The following is a 25012-nucleotide window of genomic DNA, read 5'->3' as shown; positions in this document are numbered from 1 at the left end:
GCATAATGAGGGTCTCTACATGTAAACCGAAGCATTGAGAACTTTGTAAGTGTACAGGCAGTTTATTAAAAAGAAACACATTATTGGTGGTTGCATGTTAGATCTGAAGTGAAATGGGTCGCGATGGTCTGTCATTTTTAAAAAGTGGGTCCCCAGAAAAAAAGTTTGGGAAACACTGCCCTAATGGGATTGGTGCTTGCGTTTCTTTAGGAATCCGCCATCTTGGTTTGTATAGAAATGAATATCATGACATTGTAAACATTCTTGACTGATGGAGTAAGGTTACACTGGTGTTCTAGCTAAAACATTGCTGTTCAGTGACAGACGAAACGTCACCAATACCATGCTGAGCTAAATCCTGCAACTGCGTTTTGAGTGTTGCAAAGAAGCTTAACTATGAAAACTATTTTTAAAAGATAGCATTTTGCTGTGGCAGTTCTAAACTATAGGCTATTCTTGAGAAAACGAACAAATGTCAGAGAGTAGCCCATCTGACAGCTTTGTGCTAATTTCCCAGGCTATTAGTGATTGCTTTCAAAAATATGTGGCAATGACATCACGCCAAACTGACATTGAAATTAATTAATGATTATTATGCTATATTTATTATGTAGAATGGAAAAAAACAAGAACTTGAATTTGGGACACTGGTGGTTCAGTCCGGGACTAGCAAGTAGAATTCAGGACAGCTGCGGGACACTGAGGACAAAAAAAGTTAATTTCGAACCCTGGTCTGTTGCCTAAACTTTACATTTTTATGAACTGAACCAGAAATCTGTCTAATGAAAGAAAGTTGAAAATTATCATTATCGCATGCATTCACAAACTTAACAAAACTGCATCTGTCTAATAAAGAATGTTGCGGGAATGCAGGTTGCAGCGCACACTTTGTCACGCGCCTGTGTGAGAGGGAGAGGGGAAGATGGAAGGTCTTGTAGACTAATCATATCTTAACCCGTTTTATGCAGTTAGAGATTGCAAGAAGGTTTGTTGCACTTAATGTTCTGTTGCCTACATTATTAATAACTAAGTGAGAACTTTGTGAGAAGAAGTGCTTTGTCAATTTTTGACCACCCCCGGCTCCACCCGCAATATTTTCCGATCAAGCTTCCCACACCCGCCCGACCTAACAGGTTGACCCAAGCAACACTACTAAAACACTGTATAGGATGCCTCTGCATCAACTCTGAATCAGACTCAAGGGAACAAAACACTTCAAACTATTTTCTTACAATTCTACACATTGAGATGAGGCCATTAAGAACACATGATAAAGCAGCTCTTTTCCCATCACACTTTCCTGCTGTCTAAAAACACTTCAATATTTCAGATTACAAATCACAAGTAGAAATCATGGTCAAAGTGTACCTCTTTATCCAGCCCATTGTTCTTCACCCTGATTTTTCCTGTTAAAGGATTGATGTCGAACATATCCTTTAGTGGCAATGCTGGCTCTTGACTGAGAATTTTGTATCGGACGTCAGAATTTGCATTTCCAGGCTCATCAGCGTCAGTGGCATTAACGGCCATAAACTCAGTGCCTGTACAAGAACAAATAAGCATCAAATTCACAACGAAAACCTTAAACACAATAAAGCCTAGAAAACTAAAGTGACCAAGCAACTAATTCTGACATGAAACAGGAAGAACAATATATATGCGCACACACACACACACACACACACAGACATTACAATTGACAAACCTATTTTTGATGCTTCTGCAACATTTCCCAGGAAAGGATCTTTCACAAAGATAGGCCTGTTATCATTTAGGTCAATTACAATTACATTGATTTCCATGGGCTCCTCTGCTTTCCCACCACCATCTGATACTGCATGGGCAAGAAGCTGAGGGGTAGGATAAAAACAAAATCATGAATTTGCTAATAGTCACTTGGATGCCCCCAGTCTTTAAAACTCCAACAGGGTTATTTTTAAAAACATTACCGTATAGGAAGGCTGTTGTTCTCTGTCCAAGGGCTGAGTGACGTAAAGCCATCCCGTCTTACGGTCAATTGTAAAAAGGTCGTCTGCCCCTTGACCAGTAATGCTGTAGATGATCTTCACCTTATCAGCTTCGCTGGTTTTTATCTAGAAGTCAAATTGATTCAGTCAATAATCTATCCATATTATCCCAACAAAACACACACTTCACCATCCATACCACACACATACCTGCACCATCTTCAGTGGAAAAGGGCCTCTGGAGTTTTCAGGAAAGTTGATGGGAGGGATAATCCAATCCCTCTTCCTCCTCCTTAGACCACCAAATGACTCTGGAAACACCAGGACTGGTACGGTTGGAACTGCTTCAGTCGCATCAGGCTATGGAGTTAAAGTGTGACCAAATGAACCAACAAGCTAATACACTTTACACACCGAATTATCTTTAACCAATTCAAACATAATTTGAATGCCTATATGGTAGGGGTGTGAATCTCTCATGTAAAAGACGATACGATTCGCATCTAGATACATGGGCAAGATTCGATACATGTTCATAAAAAACGATTCAGTACGAGTCGATGCAGTTCAAGAATGGAAAACATTCTGAAAGATTTTTTTATAATTTGCTCAAGGTGCACATTAATTTTATATGATCAGTTATCATGGTCATGGTTGTCAATTAGGCAAAAAAATGTGTGAATATGATTATCTAAACTGAGGTTTGTTTAATATACTGTACTGTATTGAAATGAAAAAAGAATAGTCTACATTTCAGTCAAACACAGCAGCCAAATACAACATATTTTTATAGACTTTATAGATTTTATAGTTATATCTGATTGTTTTCATGGAGCTGTAGCCTTGTTGAGGTAAGACAATACCGAAATAAAATAAAACAGTGCTTAAGACACTCTTGGCCTTTTCTCATATAGCCTACAAGAATAAAACAGGCCTACATATCAATGAACTCTCTGGGTTTATTTTGTTCCAACGGTAGACCTAATGCAGAAACCTATAATGCCACAAGTCTGAGTGAATATGAGCAAAATAATTGGCTAATAATTTGTGCATCGTTTTAGCAAGGGCCAAATTATTATTTAACATTAAGGAAATCCCTTCATCAAACGTAAGGCTATACTCTACAGACTATCGTTGCTGTTTAGTGTTTAATTTCGCGCTGGATTTTGAAAAACTGTACAACAAACGACCGAGTGCGAGTTGTCACGTGCTTAAGTTGCAGTAGATGTATGGGTAGGTAATGAGGTCATTTGACAACTTTGGGCAATGAATGTAGCCAAAAACGAACTGCATTACCCACAGTTCCGTGCCACGTATAGTTTCAAAACTGGACGTGGGATGAACGCGCTGCTTGGAACGTAAATGAGACTGAGCAAGCAGAAAAGGTTGTGAACCGATATAACGACCAGTTCATTTCAGTTTTATTCCGATAAGGGGCTTCACGTATCGATGTAGCCGTATCTTACACGTTAAAAACGGATACCGATACGTATCGGTTAATCTTTACACCCCTACTATATGGACCAATGTGCTGCACACCACTGGTTTGAAACCCCTGAACACTCGAGAGTAGCAAGACACAATCTGCAGGTGTTCAGCAGAGGTCAGTGTTATTCCATCTTGTGCTGCCTGTGGCTACCTGGTGCAAGTCCACCTGGTGGTGGTGCTGGTGAGGCCGGTCGAGCTCCACACGAACAGCAACTGTGTGCTTCCTGCCTTGGGAGTCCCACGCGTGCAGTGAAAACCTCTTGTGTCCATCATGCAGGGTCACTTGTCTCTCCAGCTTCACCGTTCCATCCGTGTCCACTTTAAAACGGCTGTCTGCCGAATCCAACACAATTCGCTTGCGGCTGGTACAGTCATCGAAAACCACTGCAGAAGAAAGAAACGTGGGGTGGTGTTGGATTAGTGACTACTATGCAACACTGACAATTTCAGTCGGTCCTCTAGTGTTAATGGCCAAATTGGTCAGCTATTTGTGCTCAAAGTGGAGGAAGTGGCCATGGCTGTAACCAATGACACAAATAAAAATCAACCTTTGTTTGTATAGTGTCTTTGCAATGTACCAATACAAGGTACTTTTCAAAAGGTTAAGACCACATCAAGACAATAAAAGACCTGAAACAACAATACCTGGCAGAGAGCAGGGACCATGAAGCACATTTGTGTAAAAGCAAAATGAGCAAGTGTGGTAAAAAAGGAAGAGGGTAAAAAAAAGCAATTATAAGAAATATGGTGAAACAATATGATGTCATAATGCTAATGCAAAGTCCTTAAAAAAATGTGGGCTTTTTATGCCTTTAATGATAGGACAGTGGAGAGTGACAGGAAGCGAATGGGAGAGAGAGCAGGGGTGGGATCCGGTGTACGGTGCAGGTGCCCCAGTCAGCGCCACAGCTGGGGTCAGCTTGTTCTTTGTTAATATCTCAAACTATAAAGTTTACAAAATTGAAAAATACATTGCTCAAGTGTCCTTTTCAAAACCTATGTTACAAAGTTTGAATGAAGTTTCTACGTTAAACGGTGAAGCTGAATTAGACACAGAAATTTTAGTTAGAAGAAAAATAAAAATACTTTTTAACAGAACAGTGCATTTTCATGCACTGTAATCATTCTTCTAAGCCATTAGTAACTAGACTCAAAAACATTACACATCTATGCTACTATGGACAGGGTCTCTGCAGACAAACTTTTGCAACTCTAAAGAAAGTGCATTTAAAAAGACTGTTTGTGGCTAGCGGCAGTGGTTGGCAAAATTGTGAAACAGAAGACAGACCAGAATGTAGTCATGTACCCACTTTACTTTCATTAACATTTCTTCATGATTGCGGACAGGATGTGAATCATATTTTTTCGTTATCAGAATGGTGATCTCACCATCTCGCATCTTGAGAAATCATACACACCTGCACAATTCCGATCCTCCTCATTAATACTCCACTACTGCACTCCCTTGCCCCAAACACTTATCAGCTCTCACAAATGGAAGCAAAACCAGTTTGGCACACCTTGAGAAGCCTGTGAGGACATCGTGCCTGACTGAATCTGGATGAACAATTTTGCTACTGCAACATGGCATATCAAATGCAAGTGAAACTTGTCAGTTGGGTCCATTTACAATAAACTCCACAACACAGTTCTCAAATGGATTTGACAGCTGTAGACTAGAGTCAGATGTCAAGTATGACCTATTAGCCCAGTGGTCCCCAAACTTTTTCTTCCGAGGGCCAGCTCAAAATGCCTTGCTCTAATAGAGGGCCAGAGACTCTGAGTATATCAGTAACCATAAATAGCTTAGTGCTGTGAACAGTTTACCTTAGTTGAATATTCCATTACATTTAATCATAGGCTACTGTAATTTAATACCATTGCTAGCTGTGTTTATATTGCCATCATGCCATATCAGTGTAAAATGTAGCTCAAATGAAATATTCAAAATGTGTAAACTCTGAACTCCGTGTCTCTGCATACACAGGTCAAATTGTGAACAAGCAATATCCTACAAATAATTTAAAGTTCTCAAACTATGAGAGTTTTATGAAGTGCTGGCAAAAACATCTGAAATGACCACTTTCACTCACCTATGAGAACCTTGTGAATTGTGAATTTGTATGAACATTTGAACGAGTGGATAAAAAATAGAAATATTATCCCAGAAATATGACTTGAATAGAAGTTAGTTAGTTATTACCAATTAATTGATAAACTTTTAGAATACTTTGAGCACTGATACAGTCAGCATAGGCCTCTTACATTGTTTGCAAGTAGGCCTACATTTCATTCCGTTTTCGATGGCAAGCGCGAAACAGCGCCAAACAACCACCAGTGGACAAAAAGAGCATTACATGTGTACTGTTAAGACTCGCTATAGAGACTGAATGGGGGAAATTACGGAGGTTATAGTTTGACGATGTCATACTCCCATGCGGGGCAGAAGATGCTATATACCACGGACATGTTTTGGGGGGCCACCCAGAATGAGGTGGCGGGCCGGCCGTAGTTTGGGGACCACTGTATTAGCCTATATAAATAATCCAATCTGTGAGAGACAGGAGGTGATAAACAGCCAGGGATGAGGGCAAATAAAGAATCTGTGTGCTGCCACCAATATCAAGCGAGACAGCCCATGGTCTCATGCAGCAGTGAGGAAATTTCATCTGATAGCCAAAACAAGTGTAGCCTTGTCTTAGACGCACCAGGGTCATCACCAGACAAAACAAAACCGACAAGAAAGCTACTCCATACCCCTCTCATTTCAAGAAACAAAAATACAGTAACATTTTAATTGAATTGAAAAAAAATGTCTCACCAACCACTGAATGAATTAAAGTAAATAAAACGATGTAAAAAATGGTTTAAAAACCAGGACTTACAGATGTATGCTTTTAAATAAAATAGATAACATTAGGCTACACATTTTTATGTAGCACTAGGCCAAGGCCTAAAAAGATGACGGTGAAAAAAATCCTTACCTTTACCAAGCGTCTTGCCAACGTGAAGAGTAACTCTGTCGACATTAAATATATAGAGTTCTGAATCAAAGCCAGGTGTGCATGATTGGTCAAAACCTGCACACAATAGTGCCTAGATTTTTAAAAGGAAAATCATTAGTTAGTTTCAACTTTTTAGAGACCACATTCACATTCTTTATCCTATGCGACCGAACAGAAAGGACAAGCTGCAGACTCGTCGTCTATATTAATAAATTACTAAATACAGTTTGTCTTAAAAAGCTATATACTACCCTACATTGATTCTACAGATTTGTTGAGTACAAATTTGTCTCAGCTTTCCACTAGCAGCTATGCCTCGGCTACATCACTTTTAACTCTAATCGGACATTTAAGTGAACTTCTGACATTCATAGGCTATATCAAGAAATGGCATTTAGGCTAACCTGTAAGCTAGGCTAGGCTACTTGAACTGCAGTCCACAGGTTGGGGGGGAAAACATGGCCTCAAAGACAACCCACCTGGAGAAAAAGAATGATGGCTCCCAAGCGGAAGCAGCTAGAAACATCCATCAGATTCAAAGCCTGTACGAATTCCAACAGCCTATTTTATCTTAATCCTGTAACTGAGGATGTGATTCCTCTCAATGAAGAAGCACTGATGTTCTGAAAGAGATTCATGGTGATTTTATGGAAGTACCAAATAACTGGCATGGGTGTGGTCAAAGTTATCTACCGTGTCTGGTGTGGTTGCATCCAAATATGGTATTCGGAACTTAAGCAACCTGGCTGGCACAAAGATAAGAGTGGCGTTGGTAGTTCCCGAAATTATAGTGATGGTCAAAAGTGATGGCAGTGGCACCCATGCTAAAGTTGACTGAAAAGAGGAATATAAAATCATCTTTTGGAAATTGATCTTAATGTCTTAAGTGATCTAACCTTTAAGGACACCAATTTTCTTAGTGAATGAAAAATGTATCATAAATAAATGTTCTTCCTTAAAATACAGGGGTCATAAGTATTGCCACCCCTATGTTAAATTCCCATAGAGACAGGCAGATTTTTATTTTTAAAGGCCAGCTAGCTGAAATAACACCATGCCAATCTCTAGGTATGGTGAAGGGTATGTGATGATGTGGGGCTATTTTAATTCCAAAGGCCAAGGTAACTTTATCAGGATGCACAGTATTCTGGATCCATGAAATAACTGGCCTTTAAAAATAAAAATCTGCCTGTCTCTATGGGAATTTAACATAGGGGTGGCAATACTTATGACCCCTGTATTTTAAGGAAGAACATTTATTTATGAAACATTATTCATTCACTAAAAAAATTAGTGTCCTTAAAAGGTTAGATATTTCCTAATTTTTCACTTAAGGCATTAAGATAAATTTCCAAAAGATTATTTTATATTCCTTTTCAGTCAACTTTAGCATGGGTGCCAACACTTTTGACCATCACTGTATGCAACGTTAGGGAGTTTTTGACCAGTTAAGACAGAGATGGTTTATTTAAAAGCGCAGTCAGGGATTTTGCAGGAAGTCGAGTTTGATTGTGTTTCTTTTTATATGTAGGCCTAAATTTATTAGCAGACGCTTTTGTGCAAAACATCATATAATCAAAGAACAAACAAAACACGTGTTAAAATATACATAGGTCTAATTGAGTTAAATTATAATTCCTGCTTTATAAGTTTATAGTTTAAAATTATTCAAGCATTTTATTATTATTATTATTATTAATAATAATATCCATTTTTCTACAATGTTAGGTGAGTGAGTAGCCTACACTGTCCGTAACCTGGCTATGCCTAATCAAGTAAAAAAAACTTTCCAAGTCTGCATGTTAGCATTCATGTGTGCTTTGGTAGACCACACACACTTTTCTTGCCACCCTTCCCCAAGTTGACTCCAGGGATGCAAATTGTAATATTGCAAAGGGTTTAAGATTAACTTGGAAGACAAGTAAGCAGGCTTTCTTCAATCTAATGACCACACACACACACACACACACACACACACACAATCTAGGTGTAAGAAGTTTATTTAATAAAATATTTACATCGTCACCTTGAATCTGAATGCCATCACAGTCCATAAAAAGCACATGCTTCAAAGAAACATTAGAGCATCATGAAAAACAATCAGAGGGTAAAGGAGGGTAATGAGCAACATAAAAAAGCTTGACAAATAGAAAACTGATTTTAAAAAATTACCCTTTCTTTAATACGCCCTCCACAGACTGAGTGATTAAATTCTGTTAAAAAACTGTTTACAACAGAAAAAAAAACCTGAACAAGCAAAAGTGATATAAAACATTTAACCGACATGTGTCAAGGCTGTATGCTATCTGAGGAGCAATTCCGCTCAATGCCCAATTTCACTCAGTGCCCTTCAATTCAAATGGCCATCAGTGCTAGAAAAATGGGCTTGCCCTTGCTTTACGGTCATTATTTAAAATATAACAAAGCATGTAACCTTCAAGATAAAGCCCACCATCAGATTAGAAAACATCTTTGCTGCGGAAAATGCACGCAGGAGTGGCTTTTGTTTAGAACGAGATGGTTTAGGACAGTTGTTCCCATTAAAAGAGTGCGTCCCCTCATTCCTCCTCTCCTCCACCGTACATGTCGGCCAGCTTTTTGAAGCGCGGGCCCCACTCGTTGATGCAGTCGTAGTCCTGGTCGCCTCCTGAGCTGGAGGAGTTGAGGGAGCTGAGGGAGCCGGCCTCGGAGCCTGCGCCCTCGTAGTCAAACACCAGCAGCGAGTCGTACGGTGGCGCCGTGGGGTCGTTGTCAGCCGCCTTCAGATTCTACACACACACACACACACACAGAACATTAGCAAGGGGATTAGAAAGATGTTACCAACTCCTTCAAAGCAGGTGCAGACCTGCCAATCTTGAAGAACTTTTTTGAGTAGCATAAAATGCAGTCAAAAACAAACAGCCATACTCGCAAGACACATTTTGGATAGCGACCCATCTTTGATGTCGAATATCTATCTACCGGTAAATGTGTTCCTGAAAGTGCATACTGAATCTTTTACAGTAGCTCTATAATGTTGACAATCTGTTTTAGAGCCTAATAATCCTGACCTAAAACACTTGGGTTGATGGGGACTGATGTGGATATGTTGTCCATTTTCTCATATATGGCCTCTATTCAATCATGCCTGGTATTATTACCTCTTTTCAATCCATTATTAAAGATTTATTTTGTACAGAAATACATCTATCGTCCATGTTATGCCAACATATTTAATTCACCTGGATATAGACTACAGTAGATAGAGGCTATATCCAGAGGCCAGAGAAATCTGCTATTGTCAGTGTGCAGTCTATCCATTTACTCATAATAGCCTACTTTTTTTTTCTTCTTTTTTTTTTTACAAAAAAACAAAACATTAAATGTTCAATTATTACTTGCTGACTAATGCAAATTACTGATTGCTTTTAAAGAATTCCACTTGCACATGCACCGTTTCTTTCAGCCATCTGTGAGGCTGCAATGATTAGTTCTACATTATCCCAACTATTTTTAGTTTCGCAAAACGGTAGCTGGGGGAATGCAAAGTCACCTCATTAAGTCTTTCATTTAACCCACCGTTGGAGAAGAAAAAATAACATAAAGAGAGGCCACTATGCTTTGCCGGTCATTCTCACTTTCTCTCTCTTTATCTCCTCACATGAAATAGATTTGCGGGAGATTCTAATTCACATGCCCAAGGAGCTTTCCAGAGAAGTTGGAGGTCTGCTCGTTTTGCATACTTTTAAGTAAAAAAAAAATCAGATCGGCGTACTTTGATGTGAAAATGCACGGTCTGCAGGTGTGTAAAACAGGCAAGTCAAGAAAATGTAGTTGACTTACATCATCAATAAAGTTCCCGATATCTTCAGGATTGGCAGGACGTGGTCGATACTGTGGTGCGGGCATGAAGGTGGGAATCACATCATTCCTGAATACTTCTGGACGGTTATCTAGGCCTCTGTGTAGCACACTCAAGTCATAATCCTGAGAGAGAGAGAGAGAGAGAGAGAGAGAGAGAGAGAGAGAGAGAGAGAGAGAGAGAGAGAGAGAGAGAGAGAGAGAGAGAGAGAGAGAGAGAGAGAGAGAGAGAGAGAGAGAGAGAGAGAGAGAGAGAGAGAGAGAGAGAGAGAGAGAGAGAGAAAAATCACCAAGTTAACCACACTGCTCATATTATATTACAATGAAGAGCGACTCCCAACAGGAAGTACAAAGTTCCACATGCATGAAAGCAATACAATGCAATCATAATGTTATGTAATATCCATGCACACCGGCAATATCTGGTATTGCACTAAGTAGCTTTGTTGTTCCAACCAGGAACATGACTCTTTTCATCAGTTTGACACACTGGGTAACCCCCTTAGCGTTACATGGGAACCCAGTTACATTGAAAATGTAGGAATTTACAATGAAAGTTACAATGAAAAGGGGAATTCCTACACTGTGTTACTTTAAAACGTTGGGTGGAAACTGAGCTAATAACACAGGTAACTAGCGACATCTGAGAAATGAGCTCACCTGGTCGTCTTCTCCTCCGCCTTCCTCATCATAGTAGTAGATGTTGTCCCTGATGTCGTCCTCTGGCAGGAGCGGGTCCTTCTTCATGTTGCTCTTCCTCCTCATGAACATGAGCAGAAACAGGACCAACACTGGGGGGCAGAATGAGTCGTTTAGGAAGAGGCCTGGCAGCAGAGCAACCAACTCCAAAAGCAGGGAAACGTCCTAAGGGCTTAAGGGCTGTACACACACACACACTGTGCTGGCTGCTGGGCTCAGTGCAGTATGTGAGCAGTGAGTGCAGCGCCCCCCGCCCCAAAAGACACTTTCAACCCTTCACCTCAATCAAAATACTTAAAACAAAGAGGGAAGATTCTTACAGAGTAGGGCCAGGACGCCTCCCAAGATTCCCAGGATGACAGGAAGCCCGAATCCTGCTGCACCGATATCCCTGTCTGTGCAGGCAAAGTCGGCTCCCTTGCAGTTGCACACTTGGGCTTCTACAATGCTTACTTGGTTCAAGCCATGGGTGTCACGAACATCCAGCCTGATGCTGTATTTTGCTTCCGGTAACTTGGTTTTCAATCGGAGTATAATGCCAGTACCTGAAACACAAAGCAAGAAGATTCTATGAAATAAACCATCAGTAATTATTTAAATTAAGCTTATTATTTAGTATGTGCATGGACAGCTAATACTCCGTGTTACAGGTCTTTACTAAGATCAACTAAATAAATGAAGTTTCAGAAAACTATATATATATAAAAAGTTTCAGATATATATAAAATATCAAGGACTTTACACTCCCCTCAAATTAAAGACCCAACACAGCAGTTTGAGGCAAGATTCTCTCTGCTGGTACACTACTGAGTGTGAGTGTGAGTGTGAGTGTGAGTGTGAGTGTGAGTGTGAGTGTGAGTGTGAGTGTGAGTGTGAGTGTGAGTCACCTACTATAACATTCAGATTTTTAATGAGGACCTACCAGTCTTTAGAGAAGCTCACAGACAATAATAATAAAAAAAAGTATCCTAGCTAATATGAATGATGTCCACACAAACTATAACATGAAGAATAATATTGTTGGAGATCACTTTTAGAGTGATTTTGAGAACGATAAAATACGGCCACACTACCCCCCAGAAGAGACGTACTTGTGTCGTCCATTGTTGCTGTCCAGTTTCTGGCCGAGTCCCCTGTCATCTCTACTCCGTAAGGAGGACCGTTACTTTCAGTGTCTTGATCTGTGACTGCGAGCAGAATGGGAGGTGGCTCCTCATTGCACACCTTCACCAGCCTCTCCACCACTGCTGGAGGGTTGTCGTTCACGTCCTCCAACTGAATAATGAGCGTTCCAGTACCGGTCGCAGGGACCGAATCTGTTGTGGACAAAGAAAGGATATTTAAATCAGTGAGGGAAAAAAACAGATCTGAACAGAAGAAGTCCCAAAGACAGTCACATACCATCATCCATAGCCAGAATCAGGGCTTTGTACAGGCCGTCTTTAACAAAGGTAGATTCCCGGTCCATGTCAGTCTTCACTTTAATTATTCCTGAGTCTTTTTCGACACTCAGCCAACCTGCTGGATCGCTGCCTACTTTGTACCTGTAAAGAAGCACTTTAAGTATTTAAAAAAAAAAATCCATTCCATTATAGACAGAATACTAGCAGAGATAATTTGCATTGTTTTTTTAACTCAGGGCAGCAGTTTTCAGCTTACATTATATGCTTACATAATTGCAAAAGGGTTCTCCTATGTTTTCTCAGTTAGCCTTTTAAAATTATATCAGATTAGTAAACAGAATGTGCCTTTGCAATGGAATGGAAATGTCTCTCCAAACTTTTGACTGGTAGTGTCTATAGGCCTTTTCACACAGAGATCCTGTTAAATTTGCGGGATGAGGAGACGTCTTTTTGCCGTCTTTTTGTGTCTGAAAGCGAGGTGAAAATTTGCCGGCCTCCTGATCTGTTCACATGATGCGGCGTTTTGGGGAGCCAGAAGGCAGGATCAGCTATAGTAAATTAAATTGTGACGTGCAACAGGGGGCGTGTAGAGTGATAGTCGTAGGCCTTATTATGCGTGTGTGGGGTTTCAGATACAATCATGTGTGTGATTTCAAAAACCATGGCGGGAGAACCGACTGCACTTTGGTTAGCTTGCATTTGCTTTGCTGTTGCTGTTAGAATGTTAGATTCTTGCGATAGATGTCTTCAGACAATAAAAAGTAATTTGGAAGGGAAATTGAAGAGAAGAGTTGCCCTTGCGTTCGCTGTGATTTCCCAAAATCAGAGGTTCACAGGCTACTGTGGCCTTGGTCAGTGGCGCCGCCAGCCGTAATCCTGTACGCACTGTGCGTACAATTTATTCATGAAATCATTCAATATTACAACAATAAAAAATAGCTTGTGTATTGTCTTAATTGAAACACGCTTCGCGCACAAATGATAGCCTGTTGTTTTTAAGTCCTTTTTAAGGCCTACAACTTTTTAGACTTCCCATGTTCCTGCAACATTTTAAACTTTTCCAGGTCCGAAAGAGTTTAGTTTAGTCACAGAGAGGTAAAGAAATATGCCTTTGATATTCAATTTTAAGAATTTTGACTTACTGAACACTCAACCTAATTAATTGAGGACTCAAAATATTTGGGGATAAAATCTAACATTGACAACTAATTGATTATAAGAGATGTTGCTCTATGGGGAATATGTGAGCATTTGGTAGGAATGTGGGAGTATGCGCTGAAACATCAAATTGGCACAAGCACTCACGTCACTTTCTGCTTCATAGCGGTGTCAGGATCTCTGGCTAAGTACTCCACTAGTGGTGTGCCAACAGGTACATTTTCAGGCTTAGAAATGGTCTTCTCTGCTGGACTGAAGATGGGAGCCTCGTTGACATCCCCAACATTCACCACCACCTGAGCAGTGGATGTTGGCAGAGAAACTGCAAACGGGATTTCGTTCTCCACTGCTACCACCAGCGTGTACTTGGCCACAGCTTCAAAGTCCAGAGGCTAGGTAGATGACCGCAGTAAACACAAACACTTAGTTAGGATGGAGGGATGGGGAAAAAGAAGGAAAAACAAACAAACAAAAAAACTTAATTCAAAAGATGGCAAGATTCATTTCAGACACCTTGGCAGTCTTGATGATGCCCTCCTGTTTGTTGGGGCCTGTCTCAACACTGAACATCCCTGCTGGGTCTCCACTGATGATCTTGAATTTGGCTGCTGAGGCAGAGGTGTTGGGATCATCGTCGTCCGTTACAGGCATCTTCACCACCACTTCCCCCACTTTGTTCTCAGGCACAGTCACCGTGTACTAGAAAAGCAAAACAACGTCAGCAAAAAGAGCTGTTCCTTAGAATGAAAACACGTAGGCTACATCAGATCATTCTAACTGTTCCACTTTACTCTTCTATTCTCGTGCATTCTTCAGGCTAATTCTGTGTTTTTTTGAGCCCAGGCCACAGGCAACCAATGAAAATAAAGACTCCTAGAACCATGACCATATAAACATTCACACTGTCCAACATTCTTCATGTTTTTGTCTGTGGTGTGAACATCACACTTATTAAGGACACTTAAAACTGTAGTCATCATTATCGATATACAGGTGCACTTATTAGCTTATTAAGGACACTTAAAACTGTAGTTTTCACCATTAGCGATATACAGGTGCATCTAAAACTAATTTTGAATATCATGAAAAATTGAATTTCTTCCACATAATTTATTTCAAAAAGTGAAACTTTCATTTATTATAGATTCACACATAAAGTGAAATATTTCAAGCTTTTTTGTATTAATCTTGATTATTCTTGATGACCGAAACTTTCATTTACCCTTAACAGCTAATGGAAATCAGAAATCCAGTATTTCAAAATATTAGCAGAATGAACACAGAAATGTTTCCTCCCATTTAATCTCTCAGTCTAGTAGGTCAATGGAGTTTTTTACAATATTCAATTTTTTTGAGAAGCACCTATAGTTATAGTCAGGCTTCCACCCTTCCACCAAATTCATGCCTTGCTTACCTGAGATGGGTTAAACTTTGGAGCATTGTCATTGCTGTCAGTTACGGTAATAATTGCTTTGCACTCGGCTAGTAGACCATTTCCTTCATTGTCAGCTGCTTGAATTTCCAAAGTGTACTCATGAATTTTCTGGAAATGCAAAAACAAATGTATAGAATTTATTCATTAGTCAAATACCAAAATGATTCTCAAATCTCACTCATCACTCATATCTCAATGTTAGTGTTAATAAGAGTACAGTAAAGAGTAGGTTGGACTTCAACACAATGGAGGTCACCGATTCAGGTCCTACACATTAGACCAGGGGTGGCCAAACTACTTTCCAGCGATAGATAACGTTGTGGCTAACTTTACTGCAAACTGCTTTACACTCTTCCTAGAGAACATTTACAATGTCAATATCAAAACAGCATGTTACATTGAGATGATACTCTTTGTATATCTCCATTGCAGCAGATCCAACTACGTTATGCTACTCCATTTAGGTATAAGTATATATCCGTTTAATTGGGAACGCGTTTGAGCGCCACGAGAGGGAGGGCGGCAGTTCCAGCTGGCTTGTCATTGTTGATAATTGATCTCCTTTGTATAAGAAACTTTTAAAAGGAAATCGTGAAGGAGACAGTGGTTCCCACTACTGACCATTCATAAACTGTGAGCGGGCACAGCCATAGCCACAGCACTAGCCACAGTGATGTGGCACCCGGACTCTGAGCAATTGTGAATGTCAGTGCACCACGTCTACTCACAGTGTCATGTCAACGTTACCTACGAGGACAAAATTATCTGCTATAGGCAGGAACTGGGTTAAACTGTCCATTCGCCTTAATTACCCGGTGGCCAGAAGGAGGCTACAGGGTACACTTGGCATTACACCTTAGTCCAGCAGATGGCAGTAATGCACTCCGTTTGCAAACGGCCAAACAAAAAGCTCACAGAAATAGAAGAAGGGTTTGCTGGCCTGTCATAGTAACCAGAGACTTTCTAATGAGGAGACAGCACTCAAAAATCCTCCATAAAAATGCATGGGACTAGTTTGTAACGCCGTTGTCTACACATATCCCACCCCTTCCTCGGCAAAACGTCGACATGTGAATACATTGAGCCAATCATGAGGTGTGTTGTGAAGACACCGTGCCAATCATATAGGATGCCCGATGAGTGCCCAAAAAGCATTGCAATATGGCCGCCGAGTGGAGGGACTTGCCTAAAAGGACTTTGGAGTAACCTTCTTCAGGGAGTTTTTTTTTTTTTTTTTTTTTTTCCCCCATCCTTCTCTCCTACTTGTTTTCTATCAATCTTCCCCATCCTAAATACTGCATAGGATGCCTCTGCATCAACTCTGAATCAGACCAAGGGAACGAAACACTTCAAACTATTTTCTTACAATTCATTCTTAACAAACCTGAATGAATTCATAATCAGAGAGTAGTCAGATCAGAACACATGATAAAGCAGGACTTTTCATGGTCAAAGTGTACCTCTTTATCCAGCCCACTGTTCTTCACCCTGATTTTTCCTGTTAAAGGATTGATGTCAAACATATCCTTTAGTGGTATTGGTGGATCTTGACTCAGGATTTTGTATCTGACGTCAGCGTTTGCATTTCCAGGCTCATCAGCGTCAGTGGCATTAACGGCCATAAACTCAGTGCCTGTACAAGAACAAATAAGCATCAAATTCACAACGAAAACCTTAAACACAATAAAGCCTAGGAAACTAAAGTGACCAAGCAACTAATTCTGACATGAAACAGGAAGAACAATATATATGCGTACACACACACACACACACACACACACACACACACACACACACTACAATTGACAAACCTATTTTTGATGCTTCTGCAACACTTCCCAGGAAAGGATCTTTCACAAAGATAGGCCTGTTATCATTTAGGTCAATTACAATGACATTGATTTCCATGGGCTCCTCTGCTTTCCCACCACCATCTGATACTGCATGGGCAAGAAGCTGAGGGGTAGGATAAAAACAAAATCATGAATTTGCTAAGAGTCACTTGGATGCCCCCAGTCTTTAAAACTACAACAGGGTTATTTTTAAAAACTTTACCGTATAGGAAGGCTGTTGTTCTCTGTCCAAGGGCTGAGTGACGTAAAGCCATCCCGTCTTACGGTCAATTGTGAAAAGGTCGTCTGCCCCTTGACCACTAATGCTGTAGATGATCTTCACCTCCTTAGCATAGCTGGTTTTTATCTAGAAGTCAAATTTATTCAGTCAATAATCTATCCATATTATCCCAACAAAACACACACTTCACCATCCATACCACACACCTACCTGCACCATCTTCAGTGGAAAAGGGCCTCTGGAGTTTTCAGGAAAGTTGATGGGAGGGATAATCCAATCCCTCTTCCTCCTCCTTAGACCACCAAATGACTTTGGAAACACCAGGACTGGCACGGCTGGAAGTGCTTCAGTCACATCAGGCTGTGGAGTTAAAGTGTGACCAAATGAACCAACAAGCTAATACACTTTACACACTGAATTATCTTTAACCAATTCAAATGTAATCAAACAAGTTTTTACAACTGATTGTGACCCAGGGGCCGCCATTCTGACATTCTGATTAAGACACCACCTGTGGAACACTGTTGTGAGGTGTGGGGTAAAAAGAACTGATTCTCACAGTGAAACTACATTACTGAATGCATGTCATGGGCTACCCACAATGCCTTCTGACCAATGGGCTGCACACCATTGGTTGAAAACCTCTGCTATAAAACAAAGGTGTGCATTTTCCCTGAACACTACAGACAAGTAAGACAAATTGCAGGTTTTAAGAAAAGTCAGTCAACAGAGGTCAGTGTTGTTCCATCTTGTGCTGCCTGTGGCTACCTGGTGCAAGTCCATCTGGTGCAAGTCCACCTGGTGGTGGTGGTGCTGGTGAGGCCGGTCGAGCTCCACACGAACAGCCACTGTGTGCTTCCTGCCTTGGGAGTCCCACGCGTGCAGTGAAAACCTCTTGTGTCCATCATGCAGGGTCACTTGTCTCTTCAGCTTCACTGTTCCATCAGTGTCCACTTTAAAACGGCTGTCTGCCGAATCCAACACAATTCGTTTGCGGCCGGTACAGTCATCGAAAACCACTGCAGAGGAAAGAAAGGAGGGTTGGGGGGGTTGGATTAGTGACTATTATGCAACACTGAACATTTCAGTCCATCCTCTAGTGCTAATGGCCACACTGGTCTCACTCTCTGACCTATGGGCTAGCTGTTAATGCTCTAAGTGGAGGAAGTGGCCGTTATCGTTGTAACCGATGAGCACAAATGAATAAATGGCCTTTTATGTGACCACAGTGCTGCTTTGTAAAGCATTTGATAAGGGGCCTCAGAAAAGCACAAAGAGGTTTTATCTTCTGTAACACATTCCTTCAATAATTACAAAGCCAGCTAAAGATAAAGGATGAAGATGATCAGAAGATTACCATGTTCCTGTTTGCTGTAATTTTGAATGAGTGGTAAGAAACTAAACTAAAAGATGACGGACCAGAACAGGTCTAGTGTTATAGCATAGGCAAAGGGAAAGTACCCAGCTAACTGCCATATCATTTTTCAACTGAATGGAATGAACACACACTAGAGCGCAGTACCTCGTCAGCTAGACCAATTGAGGCTACAACCATCTTGTGATAAAAGGATGTGAATCTTTTTTTTTTTTAGCCCCCCCCATCCATTTTGTGACTTCTGAGGCTTCAGTGCTTGTGATACTATTTTACAGCTTAAGAAACCACACAGACACTTCCCCCTCCCCCAAAGAGAGAGAGAGAAAAGAAAAGAAAAATCTCCTGCAGAAGCAGAACCTGTTTGTCCCACCTGGTCACGTTAAGGCTTGCTCAAACACACCCATAGAAGCCTGCAGAGACATTGAGCCTGACTGAACCTGGATGACCGAAACAGTGGATCTCAACTTTTCCAAAAGCTCTTACAACATAAAAGCAACACGGTAAAATAATTGATATCTACTCCCCTTGGCATCAATATTCAATGCCATATTTAGCGCTAAGACAATACCCAGTTAATCAAAAAACACCTAAGAGGTCATGATCCTACCTGATCAACAACTTTAGGTTAAAATGACTGCTTTGTCTTACTTTAAAACACTTGAAACTACACAAACAGGGAAACTTATAAGTATTCATGTCCACAACACAGTTCTCAAATAAATTTGAAAATGGTCTGGAGTTTTTTAGTCTTTCGAGTATGGCCTATTGAAACTTAAAAAATATAAAGGAAAGAGAGATCAACAGCCAGGGATGAGGCCAGCTGCACCTCAACAAACTGCAGCCATTCTTATCAGGTGGGGCAGCCCAAGGTCTAATGTAGCCCTCCTAGATTAATGCAGCAGTGAGAAAATGCAACATTTGATAGCTGAAACAAGTGTGGCCTTGTCTTCCAGATGCACCAGGGTCATCACAAGCTAAAACAAAACCAAAAATAAGGCACTCTACGTGCCGTCACTCCCCAAAAAATATCTGAAGTTAATTCTGAGGTTAAGTCACTTTACTATCAACTTTAGGTAACACTATTTGAAATATCTATCACAATTATTTGAATAAATTTGCCTGGCACAGAATTAAATCGTTAACATTATAAGCCGATGGTTAAAAGTCACTGTAGCCTATAAATCAAATAGGCCCCAGTTCATCATTAGCCAACACATTTTGATAAGAAAACCAGGGCGAGGCCTTTTACTGGGTCAATCGCATAAAACGTACCTTTACCAAGCCTCCGGCCAATGTGAAGATGAACTCGATCGACTTTGAATACATAGAGTTCTGAATCAAAGCCAGGTGCGCATGATGATTTCTCCCCAGTTACACACGATGGTGCCTTAATATTTTAAAGAAAAATATACAATTAGTTAATGTTAGGCTTAAAGCTCAATTGTAGAAAGCGCATTCACATAATTTACTCATCCTGTTTAACAGACTCAATTCAAATGAGTGATCCACCTGCCTTAAGAAAGAAAAAAAAAACCTAACCAAGGCAACGTTAAGTTAGTCCCTAGCGTTTCTTCAATTCAAAGGTAGACATTAAATTTAACTTCCCTGAACATTAATCACACGCAGGAAATGGGTTATAGGCTAAAAAGTCTACAATTAAACAGCTTGGGAAACAAAAAAACAACACGGCGTCAAAAGATAACCAACCTGGAGAAGGAGAAGAAAAGCTCCGAAGCGCAAGCACCAACAAACCTCCATCAGATTCAAACCCCTTTGTAAAATAAATCCAATAAATAATCCTGTTCGGTTCCAGTCCAAAAGAAATGTCTATGGCGCTCACGGCGAGACTTCAAAATGACTCAGACCTCCAATTGCGGAAGTAAGTATCGCCGCCAGGTAGTTTCGGCGAAAGGGTGACGTTGTAGGATACAGGTGACCTCGCCCATCTGATGATTAAACAATCCGACCAAGTTTGGTCATGGGTCCTTTATGAGCATACAGGTAAACACGGTCAATCTGAAACCGCGTAAACAAATAAAAATCGAAAGTGAGTTGGGAATGTTAACGAGACAATCTAAACAACATCCATGAAAACTGAACATAGCCTAGTTCATTTTTCTATATTCGTGATATGATATCGCCTTTCCTATCAATCCATTAAATGGGAAATGTAGCCTTGACTTTAGTCTTAACTACAGAAGGCTATTCGTCTTTGTAAAAATTCAACATCGGTAGCTTGTAGAGTCTTTCAGTCAGTAGCAACCCTACCACACCCACAGCTTTAAAGGTGAAGTGTGAGCTTCTCCCTTAATCACAACAGGGCTATTGTGAACACCATGTCATCAGAGTTTACTGTAATGACGACCCCCACATGTTCCTGGGATGACTGGCTGCGGTATTAAAAGGAGCCATTCATCCTTGTGTAAACCACAAATGACAGCACCCTAAAGCCTATGCATATGTCTGCCTTAACTGTTTTTTTTCCCTACATGTTTCGGGTTGTGTCCATGGGACAAAATCATCTCAGTAAAGTGGTGTAGCAAAAGGGTTGGTACAGGAGAACCATGTTGTGTTCTTAGAAATAGGCAGAGCTACTTAATGTATGATATATCACTTAATGTTTCCTGAGGTACCCTGTAGCCTATTGGTTGTTAGCAGTGGTAATGAAATATGTAGGAGGATAAAATGCTGCTTACAACACTCTTCCCAGCCAACACACCCATGCACTCTTCTCATACACTCATTAACACATCTCAGCCCACACTAAATGAACCATCGGTGACCCATCTTTTATATATGACCTACCATTGACCTGTAACAATTTAACAGTGGCTGTGGGAAGGCAGAGACAGCTAAACGTTTTGAGACAAATATGAGAACACAAGTATTCATGATTCATTCTCACCACATAATTACAACATACTCACATATGAAAACACTATTTATTATTTCATTTTTTTAAAAGGCAGTGTTGAGTGATAGCATTACGCCTGTATGTGTGAGACTGAGCCCTAAACATGGAAGCAATACAATGAACACTGAGTAATACACAAAACCATCATCAAAATATTTTAGGCTCTTTGGAATCTCTAAAGAGACATGGGCAAAAAAATGTTATTGAAGTTTCTGGTGTGCATGAGAAAGTTTTACATGCTCACCAGAAGAAGACATGGACAAAAATTAAAGTTTCTAATGCGCCAAACTGTCTTGTGCTCAGCAGAACATTTCTAAAAAAAAAAAACTCTTTTCATGTCTCCATAAAATTCTTCTACAGTGACATCATGCTGTGCATTCTGGACATCCATTCATTCACAAGGCTACATAGTGTATTAACGTTGTGCACTTGAATAACTGGCTATATTTTAAGAAAATCTTTACATTGCACCTTTAGCCTGAGAACAGTTGTGTTCCAGTTTGTTTACTTTTAAAGTGTAGTCTAGAAGCTTTCTAAAAGGCAGTAGGGCAGTTCCAGCGTTATGGATGTGACAATTGTACTCATATTGGTAAACAAAATGCCTTAGAGTGGGGGCAACATTAGTATCAGTGAATTAATTTGCATAACTTTTAATGTAACCTCTGTCCTCTGAATACTGAGAAATCCTCAAATTTCATATAATCAATTTCATCCTAAGAATACAAGGCATTTTATCAGTGTTATGGATGTGACATGAAATGGACACACTTTTGTGAGAGATTACAGGTTTTCTACAAACTCTGTGAATTTTGAAGGAAACTGCCGAAACTATGATATATTTAGCATGAAGGAGACTTGAATGAACACAACAAGTGTGTTTTTGAAACTATGCGTCATTTTCGTAATGCATTATGTAGGAAAAACTGGCGTTATGGATGTGACGGTTTCACGTTATGGATGTGACGTGTCTGAACCAGTCCTCGACAAACTACATAAAACACATACTTAAGTAGTGAATTTTGATATGAAACAATTGAAATAGTAATCATTATTGCTTCCTCAGTGCCCACTAAGATCCACAGGACGAATCAGGACAACAAGTCATTTAAAATATAAAAAAGACATTTATTTTTTTCTTTTACCGTCATCAATTTTGGTCAGTGATTCCCGAGCCCGCATCAACCTAACCCATACCCACTCATTTGTGATTTGCACACATAAAGTACATGCACGCGCACATGCACACACACACATGCACACACACGCACATGTGCACACACACACACACACACACTCGCACACATACAGACAGGCAAGCACACACATAAACACATACAGACAGGCAAGCACACACACACACAGAGACAGGCAAGCACACACACATACACACATACACACATGCACAAACACCCACCCACATGAATGCAGACACATAAACACACACATGCACAAACACCCACCCACATGAATGCAGACACATAAACACACAAACACAGGCACGCATACGCACATGCACACACACAGACACACACACACACACACACACACACACACACACTCTTATAAACAAAAGCAAACTCACAGCACACACTCATTTACATGCACATGAGTTGCAGGAGTAGGAGATGGAGACAAATTGACAAGCGTGATTTATTTTTGCGAAGAGAATATGCAGGACTGAGAGGCGGTCATATTTTGTACCGCTATGTGGTACATCTAGTTTATTGCTGCCCTTACTCATGTTACTCTGTGGGCATTAGCTATAGAGGACCTGACACTTATGCTGTCATATCGTGTCACATTTAAAATTGAACTGTGTTAAGCAGACGTGAACGGCAGGCTTAACAGATCTGCAACAGAAGGAGGTTGCTATGTTAACTCCAGCTGCAAAGTCAGCCATCTTCACCAGCTAACACGATAATCCAGTTACTGTACAACAACAGTATGACAGTTACAGGAAGATAATCGCTCAGATTTTCGTTATTAGGCCACTTGAAAATAGGCTATGGCTAGGCTAATCACTGGAGGTATTTTAATATTATGTTTGTTTTGCTAATGGTTAGGCAAGGCCTCCCTGAGGTTTTGATCATCCTAATAATCTTTGAAATGTCAATTGTAAACACTTAAATTGAAATGCATTGAAACTGACATGCCACCAGAACAGACGTTTTATCGGCTTTGAGGTATAATAAAGTCCCCAGTCTTGTAAATTCACATTATGTAACATCCATAACGCACCATTAAAGTTTTTAAAAGTAAGAAAGGGGCACAATTTGGTCATAACACTTTACATTGATATAAATCAGCTTGAGACACTGGACATTGTCGCATTAACACTGTATGTGTAGCATAAACTTTTCCTATAAAACGTTATGGATGTGACATGGCCATGGAACTTGCTGACTTAAAAACAAAAGCCTTACAAATGTAAGGAGTTGTGCTCTTAAAGGCAAGCTGAGCATAGACATTGCTCTACCATTCCCTTGTCAATCTGGAATTTGTCGAATGACACAATTTGTTTGAACCTTGGGTCCATTTGTCCACTTTTTAAATATGTATAATATTACCATGTGAAAAATGTTGTTTCTGTATGGTTGCACACCATATTTATGATGTAAAAAGAGTGTCATTCTCCATCAAATTCAATCAGATCAGTTACAAACAATAAAATATAGACCTAAATGAAGATTTTAACAACAGTTCTATTTGCGTTTGCACAACCCTTTTTTTCCATGGTAAGGATGACCTTTGCATGGAATTGCCCAGTACATTTATACAAAGTACATTCCTTCAGGCTTGTAAATTATTATAAGCTAGCTCATAACTATCTAGCCTAGCTATCATGACCTTGCTAACATTTGCTAATAAGGTCAACCACTCGGGATGAGAGAATTTGCAATAATCAGCTAATTTAGTTAGCTAACAACGTTTTTATAGTCTAACAACATAACAAGGGACACAAACTGTGTTTAACACACACAAACTGATACGTTTTAAATATCCTGGCTAGCAGTCCACCACCATTCACCATCTAGCCAACAGCAGATGAGGGACATTAGTTAGCTTTACTGTTTAGTAAAGAAGAAAACAGTTAGCATTAGCTAATTAATTAGTTGACTTACAAGATATCATTATTCGACTTCTATAACTGCAAGTGTATATATAGTGTATTTGATAGATTTCTCCAAAACAGCAACTTACTTGATTGACCATGCCTATGATGAGTTGTGCCTTTCCAAGGTTTTCGGACCATCACATTTCCCAACATCTCCAGCCTACTCCATTTCTACACTAGAATGTTATAATGGTCATGTGGTGGGAGGGGGAGGAACATTTCTTATATTCCACTTAAAGAGAACTTTACTTTATGGAATTGTCTGTGTTCATTTTGTTTTGTTTTGTGTTGTGTTGAATCTGTATGATTAAATGTTTTTGGCTCCAAGTAAAACACATTGGACGATGAAGTAAGGTAATATCAAGAGTGTGGGCTGTTAGGCTTCTTAAGCCAGTTTGTCCTAAACTTGGAAGGATGAAAGAGCAATATGTCTCTGGCAGTTCAAATTAATCAATTGGCCCATAGTGACAGTGCATAGCTGCATACAGTCTTTAGTAGGGGCAGCCGTGGCCCACTGGTTAGCACTCTGGACTTAAC

At 40.1% G+C, this 25012-nt stretch overlaps 1 protein-coding gene across 1 annotated transcript in view; it reads right to left on the bottom strand.

The window, feature by feature from the left end:
- Positions 1–24648, bottom strand: part of LOC121682398 — a 37187-nt gene extending 12539 nt beyond the window's left edge. Inside the window, exons 1-24 of the mRNA XM_042062536.1 lie at positions 24562–24648; positions 20154–20462; positions 19719–19833; positions 17840–18090; positions 17282–17431; positions 17054–17197; positions 16810–16954; positions 16459–16631; positions 14978–15106; positions 14077–14262; positions 13711–13955; positions 12404–12546; positions 12094–12318; positions 11323–11547; positions 10964–11094; positions 10286–10429; positions 9022–9228; positions 6940–7023; positions 6440–6551; positions 3607–3839; positions 2178–2327; positions 1950–2093; positions 1706–1850; positions 1369–1541 (exon numbers count right to left, since the gene is read on the bottom strand). Of these exons, the coding sequence (XP_041918470.1) occupies positions 1369–1541; positions 1706–1850; positions 1950–2093; positions 2178–2327; positions 3607–3839; positions 6440–6551; positions 6940–7023; positions 9022–9228; positions 10286–10429; positions 10964–11094; positions 11323–11547; positions 12094–12318; positions 12404–12546; positions 13711–13955; positions 14077–14262; positions 14978–15106; positions 16459–16631; positions 16810–16954; positions 17054–17197; positions 17282–17431; positions 17840–18090; positions 19719–19833; positions 20154–20204 (3705 nt within the window). The 5' untranslated portion in view covers positions 20205–20462; positions 24562–24648. The remainder of the gene's footprint in view (positions 1–1368; positions 1542–1705; positions 1851–1949; positions 2094–2177; positions 2328–3606; positions 3840–6439; positions 6552–6939; positions 7024–9021; positions 9229–10285; positions 10430–10963; positions 11095–11322; positions 11548–12093; positions 12319–12403; positions 12547–13710; positions 13956–14076; positions 14263–14977; positions 15107–16458; positions 16632–16809; positions 16955–17053; positions 17198–17281; positions 17432–17839; positions 18091–19718; positions 19834–20153; positions 20463–24561) is intronic.
- Between the last annotated feature and the right edge of the window lie 364 nt (positions 24649–25012).

This window comes from Alosa sapidissima, chromosome 14 (assembly GCF_018492685.1).
Source record: "Alosa sapidissima isolate fAloSap1 chromosome 14, fAloSap1.pri, whole genome shotgun sequence".
NCBI classification, from domain to species: Eukaryota; Metazoa; Chordata; class Actinopteri; order Clupeiformes; family Clupeidae; genus Alosa; species Alosa sapidissima.
Note: the sequence above shows the minus strand (reverse complement) of the source record. Positions and strands in the feature narration are given on the sequence as shown.